Below are 15,029 nucleotides of genomic sequence, written 5' to 3'. Positions count from 1 at the left end.
CGACGCAGTTCGAGTTCCCTCGAAGGGGAACGTCTCGGGTTACGTATGTAACCCTGGTTCCCCGAGAAGGGGAACGAGAGACTGCGTCGGTCCGCCGCACCTCTCTCCCCGCCTGAAGCGCCTGCTTCATAGTTTAAGCTAATGATGAGTGTGTACAGGTGTGCTTTATACTCCTCCGGTTATTCCGTCACACCTTACCGTTCTAGCAACAGGCCAATAGGATTGGAGTGATTTCATTCACGTTCAGACCTGCTTCGCCTAGAGGCGTTCCCATAGTGTCGTAACCGACGCAGTCTCTCGTTCCCCTTCTCGGGGAACCAGGGTTACATACGTAACCCGAGACGATCTTGAATGAGCAGAAGATGGATGAATGTGTTTTCCGTGGCAACAGTAAAAGCGCTTTCAAGCTAGCTAGGCTATCACAATCATTGTAGGAGCCTTGTGTGGATAATTTGGAGTGCATTTACATTACATCGGTAATATGTAGTGATTAGACTGTTATCGCTTTTTACCTTTCACCGCATGCAACTTTAATTGCGGGGGAATAATCCAACAAGATTTTGCTAAGTTACCTTAGTGGACAGTAAGGCAAGCAGAGAGTGGAGCCACACAGTTTTTTTTACCTTTCTTTCTCTCTCCCTCTCCCGTTTTTGTCGTTAATTAATCATTTTTATTTTCTGTAATTTCCCTGTGCTGATGTTTTGCTGCTAACCAAGTAAACAGATACATTGTTACGAGTGGTCCTGTGGATGGGAGCCTGAAGCTAAGGCTTCATTCAGTGGAAACCTACAATCATGGTTAGCAAGTTATATTTAAACAGCAAAACTAAATGTTTAGCATAAGGTGAACCAAATTTTTGACAGGGGACAAAAGAAAAACACGTGATGTTAGTCAAGTAAACACCAATAAAAAATACTCTTACTGCCAATATTGTAGAAGAACTGTGTCCTTTGTGGTAGAATGAGCAAAGTTTAACTTGCATATTTCATTTGCACAACAGAAAACTCATGTAAAGTCCTTGATAATATTTTTTCAAAAGAACAATATTACATTTTTCAATACTATTAATAGTAATCAAGGCTGCATTGCTTTGAGCTAAATGCTAAAGCCAACATGAAGATGTCTGGCAGGTACAATGCTTATTTACATTCACACCCACTTCACACTTATGATTAGCTGATGTGCAGAGGAGAGAAAGTTAAGTGGTGTTTGACCTTCTCTCTCTAGCTCTCTTATCATTATTTTCATTCTTTTTTTATTTAATTTCCAATGAGGTCAGGCAGCACGTTCCACAAACTGGTCCTTTTTTTAGTATAACGTTAACCCAGCCCTATTAGATGTTTTGCAGGTGTTTGATCATAAACCAAACTTGAACAAATGTTTCTGACACAAGAAAGAAAGGTTTCGGGCCCAAACAAAGACACACAAACGGAACTGGTAAAATTTGCTTATTTAGACAACTGATAAAACTTAAAGGTGAGGTGAAGTTGGCAGTCCAAAACAAAGCAAGGTAAATCCAGAGACAAACAATAAACAATCCTGAGAAACACTGGTAGCAACACTGATGAGACAGTAGTGAACAATGAAAACTAAACCAACTAAATACACTAGGAGGTGTGCACATAATGACACACAGGAGAAACCATTTAGACAATCAGTGAACAAAGAGACTCCAGAACAACTACAAAGTAAAACAAGAACACCCACACCTCAGAACAGTGGCGCTAGAAGAAACGTTAATGTATTACCAAAGTTATTACAGTTCATCCAGAGGGGAGCATGAATATCTCTACTAAATTTAAGAACAGTCCATCTAATAGCTGTCAACATTTAACCCAGAACTACAAATGTCAGCCTCAGAGTGGCACTAGAAACAGAATACTAATACAGAAGAGAAAACTTTGACCTACTGGTGGCACTGAAGGGTCCAGAGTCCAGGGATCATCGTAGTCATTAGGATTTATCCTCTGGGCACCATGAATGTCTGTACGGTATTTCAAGAAAATACATCCAATTGTTGTAGAGATATTTTAGTGTGGAACCGACTGACTCCCTGACAGTGTCATCGCTAGAGCCATACCCCTAGCAGAGATAGTTTGAGAACCACTGGATTTGCATTTAGGACCGACAACCTGACCAACACCAGCTTACATAAAACTACAAACATGTTTAGAGAAGGGGCCAATGATCAGAACTTTCATTGAAGTTCTTGGCTCACTCTTGTGGGGAAATAAGATGCAGGTGTTTCTTGGTGGGGTATCTGGTAGATTTTGTGTGTGTGTGTATTTGGTGGCTGAGTGGTATAGATGTCGCTGAGAAATAACAGATATCCACCCTCCCATGAAGCAAGTCACAAGATTAGCGAGTGAGACCGGAGACCTGCTCCTCTGGCTACAGCAGCAGCCAGATATTCTGCATAGCTGTCAGCAGTTCTGACACTGTTTGTGCTGCCTCAGACTCTGGCCAATTTATGGAATGGCTTTGTATTTTTTGATATTTCCCATTATAAACTATCAAATTAAACCCAGGGCAAGGTCCCAGTCACTGGGAGATGGCTTTTAATGAAGGCAGCACATTGATGAAGGATGTTTGTATAATTTGTCAGAGGATAAAATGAAGTGGAATGGGAATGCGTCTGCAGAGGAGTCATGGCCTATAAGCCTGTTTGGTGTGTTAAAGTGTCAGAAATGCAGCCTCAAGAGCCCATCTCAGACCAAATTTGATCTGTAGCGAAAGCACAGGGGGAAAAAATTAAATTGGAAGTTTAAATTCATTATTTTTATATCCCATTTATCATGGCGGGTTCCAGTTGGTAAGCACATATTTACTCTCACTAATCATCACTGCCATTCCGAAAATAATGACTGTCCAGATGATAAACATTAAGATAATTCAGCAATGAGCGACATATTTTCCATCTGTGCTTCTCCGATGTCTTGCTTGTGTGTTTGTAGGTGTTTGAGGCATCAGAATTTGCACCCCACCCTCTTTACTCAGTCACCCAGGGTGGCCTGGACCTCCAGCAGGTAACTGGACCATCATTAATGTGACACATCTGCTTTTCTGAATCTAAAATTCTCTCCAGAAACCAGCTACCATTTTTCAAACCTTGGTCTTAAACTTCACTGTGGAGCACAGGAATTAGTTTCAGGGCTGTGGGGATCTGAGTGGTGAGTGAGAGCAGGGGTTGTGTGGCATGTCCAAATTTACACAGTCCATCATCTGGCACAAGGCTTTAAAAACAACAGCTGAGCGTAAGCTGCAGCTATTGTTCTACCCTGTCATAAGGGCTATAACCACTCCTGAAACACGATGCCATCACACACTACCAATACAGCCTGCTGTCTCTTTTTTTAGTCCTGCCTAGCTCTGCACCAGAAATATTTTGGCTATAGGAATATTCCTCCCAGCAGACTCTGTCATAACATCAGAATGGAAACAGCAGCCTCTGACAAATCAGCCAATTGAAATAAAAAAATGTTATAGGTGGTAATGAAATATAAAGAGTTCATGATTCAGATCACTCATGCTGTAAATGGCAGGGTTATTGCTACTAATTTGTGGGGTTCTTGTGCTCTCCTGTATAAACACAGCTCTAATGTCCTGCTGCAGTGTAAGGGCCGAGCTCTTCTCCAATTTATGACCGGGTGGATAGACAGACTGGCAGACAGACAGACAGATATGAAGTTAAAGTGAGGTGTTCGATGGGGGAGTGAGAGAAAAGGGGGTTAACATATGTTAGTCTGCATTATTTAAAGTAATGGGGGGATGGGTGATGCTGCATAGATAAAGACGATGTAAGAAATGAGAATGAGCAAGAGAGAAAATGAGCAATAGATACTGGACACAGGTCAAATATTAAATGTATATTTGTTGTTATTCAACATAAAAAAATCATGAAGCAGGTTCATAATAATAATAATATTATAATATGCTTTTAGGGAATCCTTTAAAGGGTCAGCCAAATTACAGGAAAAAAAAAGAAAAAAATGTTCATTATTATATGAATATTTACTGGCTCTAACAACATACATAACGTTGTTTTATCAGCTTGAGAGTTGATGAATTTTCCTGATTTTGTAAGACACTGCTAATAAACCTGATTTTGAACAGACGACTACTTCAGAAAAAGACCCCAGCTGTAAAATATAATTACATACAGTAGATTTTCATTTACTTTATATTGGTGAAATTTAACCCAGCACTACCTCTCCCAAATCCCAAATAAGTCAATTTGGATTTCTGTTATTTGACTTTTTTGTTTGTTTATAAGAGATCTAACAGCAAGTTAAACTTCTCTGCGGTCTAATTGATCTAAAATATTAGCAATGTCACTCTGTATTGTAGGACAGTGTTTATTTGTCTGTGAATGACATTTTGATAAATAAAAATAATATATGCTTGTTCATGCAAAGACAGTAGACCGTATAAAACATGAAATATTTTAAGCAGTGCTTAATGGGAATTCATGTATTAAGGGCAGCGTTGCTAATTCAAAACTTTAGTAACAGGAAAATTGTTGATTTAGCAATTGTTCTTGTTGACCACCATGTGAACACCACACCATGATGAATGAAAGCTTATTTCAATTCAACCAACAGCAATGTGTATTTCACAAGACTGTGCCAGTTTATCAATATAGAACACCACCAATTTTCACAGGAGTACTTAAAGTCTATACAAAACTGTTCTGTCGATTATCTAGAGTAACAGGGACTCTGAAAAGACATGTTCCTGTTGAATCTTTTATGTGTTTTTTTAAATGCTATGAGAACAACAGGCAAACTTCCATTCACCTCCATTCTATTGGGCTGGTGGTGGCAATCTCAGGGATGGATTTTTCAAAACGTGGCCAAATAAAAACAAAACCATTGTATCTGTGGTGGTAGAGACCAAAGGCTCTAAACAAAATATGTTTTTTGCTATTTAGGTGAAAATATGGTCAGTTGGTTCACTACCTCTCCTCTGTGTGCAGATGCAGGGGCTGAACTATTGACGCTAATATATTTTATTCTGAAAAACAGGCATGTATTGACAGCAAAGCACTTCCATTAAGAGGCTGCAGATTTATTGCTTGTGTGTGATGTTTTATTGCTGTAATTTACCTAATGCAGGATGCTCTCTTTCAGGCCTACACTTTGCAAAACCAATATGGCATTCCACACTCAGAGGTATGGCCATTTTCTGGAAATGTTATAACTTAATATAACATGAGTAGCTTGTGGTTTAGTGTACCCAGCATTAAGTTCTGCTTTCTGTTTTACAGCTGGCCAAGCTACATCAGCTGTCAATGCAGCAAGGCCTGAGTCCAATTGCCCAGCCTGCTTCGACTATCATACCTGGTATTTATAGCAGTAATAATAATCAGTATTTGCTCTGGATTATATCTCACTGCTATGACAGGCAAACAGATGATAAAATTTAGCAAACTGTCAGTTAAATCAAAAATACAGTTTGCAGTTTTGTATTTGCATTGCTCCTCCATCTGTAACTTGTCCTAGAGTATTTTCAACCTGCTTTTAGACGTGAAAAGTAAAAGCTTGCTGTCATTAGCTGTACTGATTATGCGCCTCTGTCAGTGAGGAAGGAGGAGTAGAGGCTTTATAGCTCTCTCGCAGAAACTGTTATGTGAAATGACACGTTCCGCAGAGTCAGAGAACTGGGAGAAAGAAAAGAATGAGTGCCGTGTTAAACATCAGTCCATTAAAATGGAAATTAACTGCTTTACTATATCTAGCAGTTCTCCACTCAAAGGGCTTTTCCAGCATCTCAGCGGTGGTTTGTGTGGAGCTGAATGAATATTGAAATGTCTGATACGTCGTCAATTTTATTCAGTTGATGCTTGTTCTTTCTGTCATCAGGGATGGACTCCAACTCTCAGACATCTCAGGAGCTGCTTATTCCCAATGATGTAAGGAGAAGCAACTCATAACATTTGAGTTTTTATTCTTCATGTCGTTTGTATTTTCCCATCTGAACAACAAGAAGGCAAAAAAACAAAAACAAACAGGAAATCAGCGCTCATCTCACGTGTTCACAGCACACGAGCAGGTGATGTCAGATGCAGAATCTGCGGCTGCAAATGTCTGGTGTGACTTCAAAAGAGACGAGAGACATGTTTTGAAACTCACTAATTATCCTCATTATTCTAACCTCAGACTAACCCAAGGTTAAAGGGATTCTGAGCTGATATGGATCCTTTCGCATTATTGTCTGGGCTGCAGTTGCAGTGTCTTAGAGTGACTCCCATGAGTGCTCAGTAAATCCTCTCATGTTCCCTGACCTACTTAGAGGCTGTCTGCTGTCAAAACAGCCAATAAGAAAACAGACAAAGATCCTTTCCCTCTTCACTTAGCCTCCGCCAGGGTTTGATGAAACGTCTCTCCAATCTGTATAGTGTGGAAATCAAAATGCATAGATCCACTTCAGAATAAAGTCATACTGCATTTGCCTTGAGAAGATGACTCTGCTATTTGGTTAGTTTGTACAGAGAACATCTGTTTATTAATTGTAGTAATGTTTCCTATTGATATTTCAAAAATGAGAGAGAAAGAAAGCTATCTTATAAAGAAAAAATATAATGAAGCCATTTATAATTTATGATTTAATTTGCAGCTCATATTGAAGGATGATTTTATTTTATTCTGTAATTTTATTACTGTCAACTAATATAGAATCGGTTTTTAGAAAAATGCTAAATAATGTCCTAAAACAGCTGGGCTCTGTAGTTTCAGCAAATGTTCCTCAAACAAGAGTAAATAGTGTATTTACTGGGGAATATTTTCAGCTGGGGATTAATACGCACTACAGAGTATAGTACAGCAGCAGGATGGTGTGTATGGGACTGACTCAAAATCAGTTACTGTGCCTATGTTCGTGGTAATGAAGGAACATGTCACCCAGTGCAAAAGTGTGGCTCACTGTTTCCTTTGATCTTTTCACGGGATTTGTCAACAATAAGAAAGATATAGAATATTGCCAGTCTTATCCTTTAAACTCTATTGGAACTTGCAGTTCAAAATACTCCTTCAGTCACACATATCGGCAAAGAAAGAACAGTGATTTTCAGACTATAAAATTGATTTTCACTTAGCTTACTTTGTTTTACAACAGAGAGAAGAGAAAAAAACAAAACTAGAATTGATTGGTTTCACTGTATATAGAATATAGCCACAACCCTCCAACAGCAATTTTAAAATTCCTGAAGGCTTTTTTTCCTCCAAGCACGGCACCACATGGCGAGTGGCACAATGCATCAGAGGAATGAGGAGAGTCCAGCGCTATACGTGACAGGGACAGCTGTAAGCTCCAGCCATTGTTCCAGAAGAGAGGACTTATAGCCATGACTGAGCCTCCTCAGCCCTTCGCTCCCCCTCAGGCCTGGCCACACTCCGACCCACACAATCCTGCCCTGTGCTCACACACACTGAGCACTGAAGGAGACTGGTGCACACACACAGATGCATTGAGAAAGTGCTTACACCCAGTCAGCAGTATGTACTGTACTTCTGCCCAAGGAAGATTTAGCCGGAAGAAAAATGGCTGCACCCTCACCATCCCATCCTTCTTCCTGTGTCCTTTCAAATGACTTCCTCAGCAGGAACTCAACAATATATAGGCCACTTATAGCTGAAGACCAGGAGCACTATGCAGCATTAATGTTATTTGTATACTTAGGAAAAATAATCACTACAGCTAACATACCTGCGGTGTCTCCTGTGTAATTTTTTTTAGCTCTGGTTGCATTTTGTTTTCAGGTTTCTTTCCAGGTGGTTCATATGGGAATGCTGTCTGAGGTCATACACACCAAAGTGGGTGAGCTGTTGACAGCTGGTATCTATTGACAGCTGGGTTTAAAAGACCAGAGCCCAGTAGAGATTCTTGGTCTCGGTGGGGGAGAGACGTTATCTCTGATTTAAGGTCTGCTGTGACCATTGTCTCTAGAGTTGCTCTCTGGGCAGGCTGCACCCCCACCCCACGAATAAACTGCTGAGCCAATAATAGCCAGGCAGACCCACCAGGTCTCTGTGTGACAAATCAGACATTGTGGAACAGGCTGCTTACTTCTCAGGAAAGGAATGTGAAATGCAGGGACAAGTGCAGCACAAACACTATGTTTGTGTGTGTGTTGTGTATTTCTACCTATGCGTCAGCCGCTGTTAAGATGCCAGCACACACGCACACTACAAGTACTTCATCACTGTCTGTCCCACTCACTATATATCTGGCAGCATAACCCTGTCGCTGAGCCCCGACACCCTGCACTTGATCTGATATACACAGGCCTGAGCTCTGGCTCTGTTAAATATCTATTGGTGCTAATAGGCAGGGGTCCAGGTTGGAGAATGAAAGCAGAACAAAAGTGATAATGTATTTTGGAATGCAATAAAACTGGTGTCATTGTCTAATCTACTCTCAGCAGAGAGCCGGTGGGACTGTATATTATATATTTGAGTTATTTTCCCATTATGTTTTCCATTAGTGCGGAGATGCGTCTAGCTGGCATGTGTTTGGGAAGTGATTTGTTTGGGAAGTCATCACCACTCTGAGGAATCAATAACCTTTTAGCCACTCAGATTAATGAGAGGCAAATGTGCCTTTCCCCCGTCTCTCTTACCGGTGTACATGCAGAAGCAATTAGGGAGTCTTGTGCGGTGGCGGGTGGGGTGGTTGGCGGGGGGCTGTGCTGTTGACATGCATGATGGATGACCAATCCACTGAAGACAATGTTATTGCAATATTTGAAGTGGTCTGCATTAAGTCAGTTCAGCAGCACCGCACATTTCTTTATTGTTCTAGTGCTTTGCTTTTGCCCTTTTCGCCAGGATCACTTTCATCAGCATAACAACCAACAATAAGAAAAGGCTGCATTCAGTCAAACGATTTATTGAACCCTCTCCTTGTAAAGCATATCCCCTGTCCTCTTCAGCGTGTCACTTGTCTTTCCATCAGACTGACCGATCTGTCTCATCTCTGTTCTTTTGCAGCTGATCGGCTCGATCATCGGCCGTCAGGGCACTAAGATCAACGAGATCAGGCAGGTGTCAGGAGCTCAGATCAAGATCGGCAGCCAACTGGACGGGACAAGTGACCGTCATGTCACTATCACAGGAACACCGGTCAGCATCAACTTGGCCCAGTACCTCATTACCTCCTGGTAAGGCCCAGTGTACAGCCATCTAATGAATCACAGCAAGTGCAGGCCTGAGAGAAATACATTGGTTTAAAAGGGTCAAAGGTTATTCTATAGAGTGGTAAAGTGATAATGAGGTTTGTCCTTGTGCTGCTGGTAATTGGCCTCGAGGGAATGAGCCTGGTTGTATTGTACTACATAGTGTCTTGCTGGAATTCAGTATTTGCAATGCAGCTCTGGCATCTTTTGTTAAATTCACTTTTCTTATACATAAAGATCATAATGCAAAAAAATCGTATTGTAAATCATTGAAGAACACATAACAGAACAAATCTCAGACCAATAAACCGATTTAAGAATTAAAAGAAAGAAAAAAGCACAAAGAAAAAAGAGGTTGTGTGTTAAAAGAGTTGAAAGTTAAAAGAGGAATATGTACTTCCTATTATGTTTCTTTTTTTTATATAAATAAAATATGAGCCCAAACTTCATAGAACTCCCCTAGGTAATTATCAGTCTTTGCTATTTGAGAGTCAAAAGAAGCAAAGTCTATCATTAATTCTAACTATTCAGCAAAATGATGTTTTGTCTGACAGAGATGGCATAGAGCAATAATAATTATTTGGATACACCCTGTAGTAGGAGAGACCTGTCTCCTTATAAACACAATGTGGCAAAGATGTATGCAACCACTCTCCAAAACTTCTAATAACTCGTTTCCAAAATGGAGCAATAAAAGAACATTTACCCTTATGTTTACTTGCGATTGGCTTTAATTTAATCATTGTTTGGCATCCCTTACACCACACTGCTTTTTGTGGTCAAATAAAAATGATGAATCATTTATTTCCTTTAAATACTTTGCTATTCTTCTGGGTTCATTAAAACCCAATATGTAGACAAATAATTAAGTGGTGACCCTCATATTTGCCTCAAACAGCAGTTGCACATTGGTTGAAGTTGACAAAATACATAATGACCATGAAGTATTGTTATTACACCAAATAAGGATTACATTTTTGTGTTTTATGGGCAATACTTGAACGAACATAATACTGTGCAAAAGTTAATGGAAGGTGTGTAAGAATGCCTTCAAAAATAGACATGTTAATAGATTATATTTATCAGTTAACAAAATTCAAAGTGAGTGAAGAAAAGATCAAATCAATATTTGGTGTGACCACCATTTGCCATCAAACAGCATCAGTTCTTCTAGGTATAGTTGCACTAGGTCAGGAATCTTGTAGACACACTGTCTGTATGATTAAACAAACCAACAACAGGTGTGAATGATCACCAATTCAAGTTGTCAAATTCATAAGTGTAGGAAGAATAAAACTGGGTGAGGAACAGCCAAACTGAGCTAACAAGGTGAGGTTGCTAAAGACAAACACACATACGCTTTGATTACTTTACGCTTTAATTACTTGTTTAATGAAATGTATGGGGTTGATTGTTCTTATGTTGTATGTATGATGCTTTGGCAATGTTGTTGTTCATACCAATAAAGCCATTTGAATTGAATTGACAGTTAACTTTCAAAAGTCATACATCATGGCAAGGCTGAGCACAGCAACAAGACACAAGGTAGCTATACTGCATCAGCAAGGTCTCAACCAGGCAATAATTTCAAGGCAGACAGTGGTCAGCCAAAGAAACTTACTGCAGCAGGCACATAATGCTTACTTTGCTTCGGAAGATGTCCAGCAGTGCCAACAGCTCTGAACTGGCAGTAAACAGTGGGACCCTGATATACCCATCTACTGTCAGGGGAAGTCTGGTCAGAAGTGGCCATCATGGAAGACTTGTGGCCAAAAAGCCATACCTCCAGCATCGAAACAAAGCCAAGCAATTCAACTGAGCGCTAAAACACAAGAATTGGGGTGCAGAAAAATGGCAGCAGGTGCTCTGGACTGATGAGTCAACTTTTGAAATATTTGGCTGTAGCAGTTTTTTCGCTGAAGCATGGTGGAGGTTCCTTGCAAGTTTAGGGCGGCATTTCTGCAAATGGAGTTAGGGATTTGGACAGAATTAATGGTCTTGTCAATGTTAAGAAGTACAGGCAGATACAAAATTTATTCTACAGCATGACAACGACCCCAAACATATAGCGAAATACATCAAGAGCTTTCTAAAGTGTAAAGAAGAACAAGGAGTCCTGGAAGCAATGGCCCCCGCCGAGCCCTGATCAGCAACATCAACATCATAATCTGTCTGGGATTACATGAAGAGAGAGAAGCAACTGAAGCTGCCTAAATCCACAGAAGAACTGTGGGGAGTTCTCCAAGACATTTGGGTCAACCTACCTGCTGAGTTCCATCAAAAACGTGCAAGTGTACCTAGAAGAATTGATGCTATGAAGGCAAAGGGCAAATATTAATTTGATTTAGATTTTTCTACTCTACTCAATGAACTTACTTTACACCATTTTTTCTATACCTGCCACTTTTGCACAATACTATATATTCCATTTGTTTGCCAAAAAGCAAATTACAGATGAAGGAATGTACAGTGTGTTATCCTACATATTGTCATAACTTTGCATCAGTTAGACCCCAGAGAGGTTGAACTCTATTAGACATCTTATGAACAAACTGCTCAAAAACTCCAATAATCAACATAAATAGACTTATTTGGGATGTGGGAGGGTAGTGCTGCGTAAACAGTACTGTCAGCCCAAATCAAAGGTATGCATTTAACCATGTTTTGCAGCACAAACAAAAGCAAAGACTTTTCAAGAAAGTCAAGATATGTCATGAAGTCTCAAGTTGATAAAATGTATTTGAGCTGTTAAAGAGGCCCCAGTGTCTGAGCCTGCTTCATTTTTACACTTACAACCAGTTATCATCTATGAGTCACATTTTTAGTTTAGTTTAACTGAAGCTCTGGCAGCTTTTAAAAGAGTTCTCCACAAATTTACCTTTGCACTTCCATAACGATATACTTGATTTTAATGCGTAGGCGTAGACAGGCGTAGGCGATGCAAACGGCATTGTTCACATATTTGCCTGCGTACTTTGCCTGTACCTGAACGATTTAACCTGAATCCACTAGAGGGCAGATCAGGATCGGATCATCCATTATGCAGGAGTACTCCCCAAGACCTGTAAAACAGACTGTGATGTGTAATCGGGGGAGTTCCCCTTTAATAACTTACAATAGCAACACCCAGTGTTGCAGCAACAGTATAATCCTTTAATCTTCACTGTCTGTCCTCTCTCCATGTCTCCCTATCCTCCCTCCTCCTATTTCTGCAGTTTAGAGACAGCCAAATCCACAGCCCAGGCAGCCACCATGGCAACTCCAGTTGACCTTAACATGGCCTTCACCCAGCCAGCCTCCCCAGCTGCCTCATCCGCACCCACCCTGGCCTCCATGGGCGCCCTGACCCCGACTCATATGCTGGGCACCCCATACGGTGCCATGCCAATCTCTGGCCTGCTGGGGATGAAGTCTGTCCCCTTTCTGACTCTGTCCAGCCCCGCCCCCACTGTCGCCGTCACTGCAGCGCCGTCCCACACCACTCTGGCCGCCTACACCGCCAAAATCTCCTCAGCCAACTGCATCAAAAAGCCAGAGAGACAGAAGTTTGCTCCCTACTGATGTAGCCTCTGAGCTGCGTGTCTGGAGAGTACGATGAAGGACAGAATAGTGTTCTTCCACAAACGCCTGATGTAGCCATATCCGCTGGCAGAAATGCTCTTGACTTTTATTCTATGACGCACCAACAGAGAAGAGACCAATAGAGATGTGGATAAAGCTATTAAAAGTTATTTACGGTTATAGATAATTTGTGAGTTTCCCATGAGTTGATGGACTGCTTTCATCGTCACCTCATCACTGTTATTGATCACTAAAAAAAAATAAAAATAAAGGGCTGGAACCTCACCTGAGAAACACATGTTTAAATAACTGTTTTCACATGTGTATCTCAAGTTAAGAGATCAGCTATAAGTATTTATCCTTCAATACATTTGTAAATTATACTCAGATGACAAATGCTCTACTGTATGATGCTTTTATACAATGTCTATGTTTGCCTCTTGAAGTTTTTAAGAAAATTTTTAAATGTCTGGGAGGGGGGGTTGTTGTGTTTTTTTAATAATCTGTGCTATGGTACTGTACTGTTCAGTGTTATGTTCATTTTGTTGGATTTTATTTTGAATGTGCAACTTGTTTAATCTTTATTTATTAGTATTGTTTCATTTATTAAAAGCCTTTGTTTCCTGATGCTTTTGCCTCCTAGCTTTTATCTTTTACTTCTACCTTTTATTTGTAGCACACTGGTGCACAAAACACTATGAGTCCACGAGTATTCAAACAGTAGACACAGCATTTGAACCAAATCAATGTCAAATTAATATAGCAGTGCAAGAACACACATTTGGGAGCAAACGGTGCACACAAAGAGATGAAAGGCCAGATCCTGGTTATTTTTGTTTTCTTCTAAACACAGACAGGATGGCAGCTTGTCATTACAGTTGTCAGAATTTATGAGAGATGCTTTCCACATCATTGTTCTGTGGTGCCCCAAACAATAACGGCAGAATGAGACAGTGCAACCCCAAAAGAGGAAAGAGCTCTGCCTGTATGCTAAGCAATGCACTGACATGCATGCAAGTGAGCACAAACAAAAAAAAGCACATACAGAATCATGATCTGCTCTGTGTGGAGAGTGCATTATTATACTGAATTGAGTCACTCTAAGTCCCTTAAGACAAAATGCAGTGAGACTTTAAGACAGTTTGTGTGAAAGAAAGAAATGGCCACACAGAGAGAGAGAGAACTAGAAAAACTGAGAGGAGCCACAGTGATGCTGGGAAAAAAATGAAATTCAGTGTCTGCATCAGCATGCACCGCAGCAGCATCATCATCCTCTGGAGAGGAAGCTAGGATCCTTTCATCCTAACTCTTCTTTTTTATTTTTTTTTTACTGTGACTGCATCATGGATATGCGAGACACTGAGTGCACAGTCCTCTTTGTTACGAAAGACATTCACTTTCAAATAGACACACAGCCCACGCATATAACTTCAGTGTTATTCAGCTGAAGTCCAATGAGAGGCAAGGCCAAAAATGACACAGAGGAGCCTTGGGATTCTTGCTTTTCTTTTAACATCTTTTGGCAGGAAAGGTCTTCCTTCCTTCCTTCCTTCCTTCCTTCCTTCCTTCCTTCCTTCCACTATAACATCACTTCTGAATCTACTGAATGCAACAATAAATTAATGTTTAAAAATTAAAGAAAGGAAAATAAACAGATCAGCCATGATGAATGAGCTAAAATATAATTTGTCTTTACAGCTATACAAGTATCTACTGTCAATATAGCACTTCCACTTTGATGGATTTTAATGTGTGCTATACTGTATCTTCAAACAGATTAGATTTATATAACTGAGTATCCTAAAGGAATTCTTAATGGGTCACTTGTGCCACCTATAGGTGACACATCAGTACTCATTACTGGGATGGTGTAAAATGACTTAAAGCATATCTATTTAAAACACAGACCACGTAGTTTTTTTCTTTATACAAACAAGTAAAACTTCCCTTCAAATTCAGCTGTATTACCATATATCAAATAAAAAAAATAGGTTGCATGTGAACATCAAAGTACAATGTTAGTGACAGTGACGCTTGAGCTGGTGAGTGCAGGGACCTTAGCTGTCACTGCAGCTCATCTTTTTTTCTTCTGTGGTGGACCCAGGGGTTGTGTGAGATGCTGTTATCCACACACACACACGCATGCATGCACGCACGCACGCAGACACTACATACATCACTTCAAGCACACCAGTGATGGAATGTAACTAAGTACATTAGTTCAAGTACTGTATTTGTACTGTACAATGTAGAGGTGCTTGTACTTTATTTGAGTATTTTCATTTTAGGCTACTTT

The 15,029-nt window shown here is 40.3% G+C and overlaps 1 protein-coding gene across 1 annotated transcript in view; it reads left to right on the top strand.

Moving 5' to 3' along the window:
- Positions 1–13,353, top strand: part of LOC123975109 (poly(rC)-binding protein 4-like) — a 41,513-nt gene extending 28,160 nt beyond the window's left edge. The window contains exons 9-14 of the mRNA XM_046056288.1: positions 2,955–3,026; positions 5,130–5,171; positions 5,267–5,342; positions 5,862–5,911; positions 8,988–9,157; positions 12,388–13,353. Of these exons, the coding sequence (XP_045912244.1) occupies positions 2,955–3,026; positions 5,130–5,171; positions 5,267–5,342; positions 5,862–5,911; positions 8,988–9,157; positions 12,388–12,733 (756 nt within the window). The 3' untranslated portion in view covers positions 12,734–13,353. The remainder of the gene's footprint in view (positions 1–2,954; positions 3,027–5,129; positions 5,172–5,266; positions 5,343–5,861; positions 5,912–8,987; positions 9,158–12,387) is intronic.
- Positions 13,354–15,029: the final 1,676 nt, after the last annotated feature.

Source organism: Micropterus dolomieu, linkage group LG08 (genome assembly GCF_021292245.1).
Source record: "Micropterus dolomieu isolate WLL.071019.BEF.003 ecotype Adirondacks linkage group LG08, ASM2129224v1, whole genome shotgun sequence".
In the NCBI taxonomy this organism is placed as follows: domain Eukaryota; kingdom Metazoa; phylum Chordata; class Actinopteri; order Centrarchiformes; family Centrarchidae; genus Micropterus; species Micropterus dolomieu.
Note: the sequence above shows the minus strand (reverse complement) of the source record. Positions and strands in the feature narration are given on the sequence as shown.